At 37.3% G+C, this 6983-nt stretch overlaps 1 protein-coding gene across 1 annotated transcript in view; it reads right to left on the bottom strand.

Moving 5' to 3' along the window:
* Positions 1-363: 363 nt before the first annotated feature.
* The window catches only part of LOC136249555 (uncharacterized), a 46360-nt gene continuing 39740 nt past the window's right edge, over positions 364-6983 (bottom strand). Inside the window, exons 10-19 of the mRNA XM_066041602.1 lie at positions 6160-6310; positions 2905-3006; positions 2767-2855; positions 2332-2382; positions 2130-2272; positions 1928-2078; positions 1734-1874; positions 1532-1672; positions 765-997; positions 364-712 (exon numbers count right to left, since the gene is read on the bottom strand). Of these exons, the coding sequence (XP_065897674.1) occupies positions 481-712; positions 765-997; positions 1532-1672; positions 1734-1874; positions 1928-2078; positions 2130-2272; positions 2332-2382; positions 2767-2855; positions 2905-3006; positions 6160-6310 (1434 nt within the window). The 3' untranslated portion in view covers positions 364-480. The remainder of the gene's footprint in view (positions 713-764; positions 998-1531; positions 1673-1733; positions 1875-1927; positions 2079-2129; positions 2273-2331; positions 2383-2766; positions 2856-2904; positions 3007-6159; positions 6311-6983) is intronic.

The raw sequence follows: 6983 nt of genomic DNA, 5'->3' as shown, positions 1-6983 counted from the left end.
GTATACCATCCGGACCATCACCCGACACACGCAGCAAAGTCCAGGGTTCTGATACGTAGCTATTAAAGTACTGCATGCAGAATGGTAATCAAATAAGTTATCAAGAAGGCGACGAGATGCCTGTTTGAGCAAGCTGCTTGTATTGCTGTCTCCTGCTCAAACAGGATTTTTAATTCTAGAGCCTCCCCGGAGTGGGATTCATTTGCTTTTTAATGGGATCTATGGTTTGCCTAAACTGAACTTTTCTGCATGCTATAATTATTTTTGTATCGTAATTTAAAAGTGTAAGTCTTGCCAGGGCTTCTGTACTGTCCGCCCAGTACATGGTACCCCTGAGTCTATACTGAGTCCCTTGTACTTAAGTTATATTTTGTCTTAACAAATCAAGGCGTCTCTCTCTCTCTCTGTGTAGCTACTGTACTTTATAAAGTATAAAGTTTGTGCAAATATTCACACCTATTATATACACACTAAGTATGTCTACCAGTCATTGGCAGTAACAAACTCTTCCAATTCATCACGATATTCTACATACATACTGCTAGATGTAGTTGACTTCATTTTCAATTTAAATGGTGTAGTGGTTGACATGCTGTTGACTTGACTAGCTGAGTTCATATACTTCAAAGCATTCTTTGGTTTCAGAAGGACTGTCTTGAGGCTATTCATTGTAGCATTATCATTGTTCTTCACTACCAAGCTAAGCCTTCTCCTATGGTGTACAACTACAAAATAAAGTTTACTCACTCTTTTTTAACATGTACCTGCATAGCTGAACTACTGTGACCAGTAAGTGCAACAGGAAGTATGCAAAGGGAAGAATAAGGAGGAAAGCAGCAAGGTTATTATTAGGTTGACTGGTATCCAAGAAGTACGCAGAGATGACAACAAGATCCAGCAGTATTAACACTTCAATAAAATTCACCCATTTGTTAGTGTAAGGACGTACTCTTGCAGTTATCACCAGTATCAGTAGTGAGGTAACCATTAGAGCAAACTAAACAAGAAATACCATAAATGTGAAGCTATAGTATAATGTACATTAACACTTGACAATCAACACACAATGTGCAGAAAGGTAATGTTTAGTTACCTTCTTTTGTGCTCAGGTGTCACAATTACAGCTGCTGATGTATAGGTATATGCATGGTTTTACTAAATACATAATAGAAGTTGGGCAGCAACTATAGACTACTACAAACTGATGATCTCTTACAATACAGATGAAAGAGCAGTTTGATGAATTTGGTGAATGAGCAGTACTGCAGCAAATGATAATCCCCCTAAGCTATTTCTCCCAATACAAGTTGAAATCTATAGGTAGATCTGTCTTTCGAGCATATTACATTTTCTCATTAAACACTGTTGCAGCTATCCAACCAAAGTATTATACTGTACATATGTTGGTATGGTAAATTAACAAGCTTTTGCTCTATAGAGCTATATATAAAATTACAAACCTTGTCAGAATGACAGGGCAAATACTTCTATATGGGTATATACACTGTAATAAGATTCATCCTTTATTCACCTGTGTGTAATCACTGAGGAACATCTCAAACAAAAGAACCACAATAAAAAACAATAGTCTTCTAAGTAGATCATAGCCACTCCACCATCGACACTTATCATCAATTCCAGAGTTTATCACATCTAGGATTGGACCGCGCTTCTACAATAAATGTAAAATTCACAATCTTTGTAGGTACGTAAGCAATGAATGTATCACTCACTCGCACATTGATTAAATTAAGAGTCATTGCAAGCACATACAATGGAAACAGTATCAAAAATACTATTATGATTATTGCAATCATTCCATATGGAAGATGCCCTCCAGTAAAACAATGTAGTGTTCCATCATAGTAGTACACCTGTTAGTGTCAAGACCCAGTATAACAATTGCCAACAAATACTATAGACTGACTTGTTTCCCTTTAAACTTTGTAGGCTCATAGAGTTGCACACATCTTAATAAGTCCAAACAGGTAACAGCAGTGTAGACATAAACGATAAGAACTAAAAACCAAATACCATCTGCTGTTCTCTGTTTGCTCAGATATTGCTTACGTCTTGCACTACATTAACAGTGATATTTCTGTATATAATCATTAATGTGTTTCACTTACAAATATATATATGTAGCAACTGTCAGTGCTACCAGTATCGGTGCTAAAAATCTGATTGTAGCAACTTCTATTGCATCCAGACTTGATGAAACACACAGTGGGAGAAAGAAGGCAATCTCAAAAAACCTTGACAGGTAGATATCCTTAAAACAAAGGGATTGAAAATTAGACTCATTATGACAACTACAAACATATACCATACCCATCTTCGTTCACCACTCCCAGCTCCAACATTGTAAACGTATCCCAATACCTAAAATTTGCAAAAAAGAATCATAAATAAGTCACTCTCTAGGGTTCCTATGGATACAAATAGATGATCAGTTGGCTGTAGGATTGAGGCTTCCCAGGCTTATAGTCATGGATTTTTTCTTCTTTCTGCAACTTTTCAAACATACTTAATATAACATCATTAACCAGGCTGTAGGACCAGGCTGTAGGACCATGTGTCCTATAGACCTTCAGCATTTGTGTTATAAAGCCTTAATAAATAAGATAAATAAATATTGTAGCAGCTAAAGAATAAAATAAGTTCATAGAATCTCTTGTGCATCCACATGCATGCATGCATACATGTGAATATTTCCTATATCAAAACACATACATTTATGGATACATTAAATACTCTGCTATTCACCTGTACATAAAAGAGAAACCCTTTCTGTGCATTTGGTAGACAGACATTATAATAAATGATAAAGAATGAGACTACCACAATTATCATACCTAATGAGTAGACAAAATTTAAACTTCACAGTTATTATGCAAAACTCACAAGAGATAACAAATAAAGTTATGTCCAATGGTCCACATGACTTGCACTCAATAAGGTTGAGAGCGACACCATGATCTTTGGGGCATTTTCCACACAAAAAACCTATGAAAACGAATTTAAAAATGTACAAACTGTAGCTACATGCATTTAGTTATACAATGGTGCTGCATATAGTCAATAGTACTAACAATGCTGAGATGTTCAGTGATTAGGAATTACAGAGATGCATAATTGTCTGAGAGGATCAAAGTGCCAAACTGTGTTATCTCCATGTAGTAGCAGAGTTCTCATGAAAAGTTGAAAGTATGCTATCTAATATAAGACAGGAAAACAAAACGGCTACAAAATTTTATTTATGGTAAATAGCTTGTTTGATTACGCATGCAACATTTTAAATTCCAAAACTTAGCTAACTATTTTTACTATGACTATAACCTGATTCTATGAACACATATTAATAGTCTGATGGCTGAAAACCAATTGACAGTAGTTTGAGTGCTTGAGACAAAAGCTACGAAGATGACGATCAGAAAGTACAATATGAGAGTTAAATACAGTTTAACCGGCCAATCTTGGGCCTGGTTTAGTTACGTGTCATGGAGATTGAAGACAGAAAGGGGCAACAGGTTAATTGGCATCACATACATGGCTAAATTCATGCATGCATGGTATAGTAACTGTACACAAGGCGGAGGTGAGAACTAGTTTTTGAACTTTCTTTGTAAGCAAGACAGCAAAGTAGTGAAATAGTAGAGTGATGCAACGGCAGGACAGGAGGAGGATTTATCAGGTGGATAGTCAGGGTGGATAGTCAGTCTACCACAGCAGATAACCAGGAACTGAGGACAGAGAACCACCAGCAAAGATGCTGCATAGGGATGAATTGGAGTCTTTGGTTGAGAGAAACCTATAGAAGGGCAGAAAGCAAGAACTCCCTATCACAACCATTACAAGAGGTAGGTAGAAACTCCTGCTTCAAAGGATTCTCCACGCAACCATATGGCTCAGGGATGACGAACACGTTTGTGCTCAGTTGTTGAAAGAGCAATCCATAAAGGTGGGGCTGTGAAAAGGTATGAATGGCACATGTTGGTGGTACTGGAAACCACAATAGCATCGGTCAAAATGGGTGTCATGTGAGAAGCCAGGGTTTGAGTCAGAGGACACTCAATTAAACGCCAAACTAAAGTGCCAGCATCCAAGGGACTTCCAGCTGAACTTGAAAGCAGGAAAGATAGACTCAGGCGACCGTTTCAACCATAGTCTTGACTGCCTTCAGGTCATATATGCTATACTTTCAGCTATGTTCAACCTGTTTCACAGTATTACAAATTAATGAAGAACAGTAGTAGAAGTGCCTCTGCAATCAATCCAGTCACCATGGAAAATATGGATGATTTCATTTACAAATTTAGGGAAGCCATTAAACTACTGTGAATTGAGACCTTGGGCTATCAGCAAAAAGAAACGGGACACAAAGGAGGACAAAGGTAAGTCCATCGGTATGTCAAAGGGCACCTGTTGGGCTGAAGTGACATTGAACAGTAAAAGATCAAGCCCATAGCCTTAGCTGTTATCAAGTTACACTTGTCTGAAGGCATCAGGCAGGCAGACAGTTAATTCACTGAATGGTGGTATTGTGAAGCTGGTTTTTGGGTGACATTTTTGGCCAGATAAAACCAAATCTCATAATATACAGCACTACCATACTGTACACATGGTAATCACTTTGATTAATAAAGTATACTTAGCAAAGAACTTAAGTATAAGTACAAGTACATTGAGAATAAGTACTCATGTACTTTGGCCCATGCCCGGGCTTTTTAAACATTGTGTACTTGTTCTAGCTTATTATTATTCAACACACACAATCCTTAGCTCGTGTGTTCAGCAGTAGTATGAACAAGGGCTAACTCAAGTTTGATAAACTTAACCAGGGGTAGTGTGAATGTGGTGTTAGAGAGGGGTATCTGATCTGGGTGAGTGCTGCATAACTAGTTGAAACTGGTACTGCATAGAAAAGGCCAATGCAGTACCATTCTCCGAATGGTGAAGTCTTCAAGTGTATGACTAAGTTGATCTCATCATCTTTCAATTTGCAGTATAATATTATATGATCCTGGCTAGATTAAATAAAGCAATGTACGAAGCCATATAACAACCTTTAAAGGGACCTTATACAATCAGATGCCTGTCAACCACAGGGACAATGCAATATGATTGAATGGAGTAGTAACACCCTTGAAGTGGAACTAACATTAGCAACTCGGCTGGTTTACATACTTTCTTAAAAACTATTGCAAGTGTTTACTTCTGTACCGCTGTACCATAGGTTTGGGTTGTTAAGTGCATGCCGCATGTGTCTATTAAGTGCATATTATTTGTTAAGCATATACACATTTCGTGTGATCAACCATGGTTGATAATAAATACTTTAAGTTTAGGGAAGAAAATCCATCCCTCCTGGAGGAAGACTGAGTGTGGCCCAGACTAGACATTGGGTGACCTGCAGTTTGAATCCTGGGGTTGGAGGGATTTTTTTCCTTACTTTGGCCCCCTTTCTGTTACACCTTATTCAGTCAGTAAGTCAAGTCACTAAGTCAAGTCACTAGGTCTAAGTCCTTGTAGGTTAGGTAATCCCAAGGCTGCAGCACATGTTGCTGTTAGACCTTCAGTGCTGGTCACTGTAAAGCACTAATAATAATAATAATAATAATAATAAGTGTACATGGCCTAATGCGTGGGCTCAACATACGACGCATCTACATAATTTTTTTATTATGAGAAGAAAAGCTGAAAGTACTGGAAAATTAATGTCTCCTCAAATGCTTACATCTCCCTAGAGGTCTCCCTTCACTACGTATACAGCAAATCAGTCTTCTGAATTGTGATATTCCTGGAATTCACCCAGAAATGGAGTCAAATATCCTTATACACTGGCATGGTGATCAGGAACTACTCTATTACAGCATAGTGATTTCCGTGTTAAACACACCACAAATTATTTATTAGGTGTATGCACCTAACACCCAGATAGTTTGATTTTTACAAAAGTTTTCTCTGAAAATTATAAGTGCATGCGATTAAATACCTGAATCTACGGTATGATAAATTCAAATTTGTGGGAGTCAGGATCAACAAATTTTGACCACATGGCAACATGTATCTTTCAACAAACCATGATCACTGTTAACAATACAAAAGCCATTCACAAAAAATAATACAGTAAAGCACATCATGTGTGATATTCATTACCAGTTCTTCCTTGACTGCACTGATGATCAAGATCATCATCCTTGACTAGACATCCTGATAAATTTCCTTCCTGTGCACAGTCTTGATAAGATGGAGGAATTCTTGCCGTTACAAAGTATCCATCAGAGTCAAATCCTCCATATCTATTATGCTATAGTAAAATTGCAAGCATGTAAATAACAATACTCCACAATAAGTGCTAACTTGCTAATTTTTTCACAAAATACATATACAAACGAACAAAAGACAATTTATTGCTCACCAACAGGTTAACAAGAGTATTAAAATACACAACCAATATAGTGGGTTTTTAAGTTCATATGTTGTCTCTCGTGAGCCACCTTGCCATTACAGTGCAATGGTTTTAAAACAGCATCACAACATATTTCATTGGACTCGTAACTTACTCAGGGTACTTCACCAACATTGTTGATAGTTTGATTCATTGTTTGTTTGCTGTTCAATCGGTCATCAGTTTTAGTGTGCCAAAAGAAACCTCAAAACATTCACAGTAAAGCTGTCAACTTTTATACCACTGTATTCGTCACCATCATACACATCTATTTGTTTATGTTCTAAGTAATTGAGCTATTCATTTGTTAACTATCTTGTAGTGATTACCACCATTCCTGCAGCTTGGTGCACTGTGCCCGAGGAAACTTGCTTTACCATGCCTTACAGCCTTGCAGGTAAATTAATTGCCTCACTACGGTAGTCCTGAGATCAAACACTTCAAATACAAACTAAGTATGCTTCAGTTGATCATTAATATTCCCATCTTCAATATTAACAATCAAACCAACAGAACTAACTGCTTGACCTCA

Source organism: Dysidea avara, chromosome 3 (genome assembly GCF_963678975.1).
Source record: "Dysidea avara chromosome 3, odDysAvar1.4, whole genome shotgun sequence".
Lineage (NCBI taxonomy): Eukaryota > Metazoa > Porifera > Demospongiae > Dictyoceratida > Dysideidae > Dysidea > Dysidea avara.
This window is presented reverse-complemented; position numbering and strand designations above follow the sequence as displayed.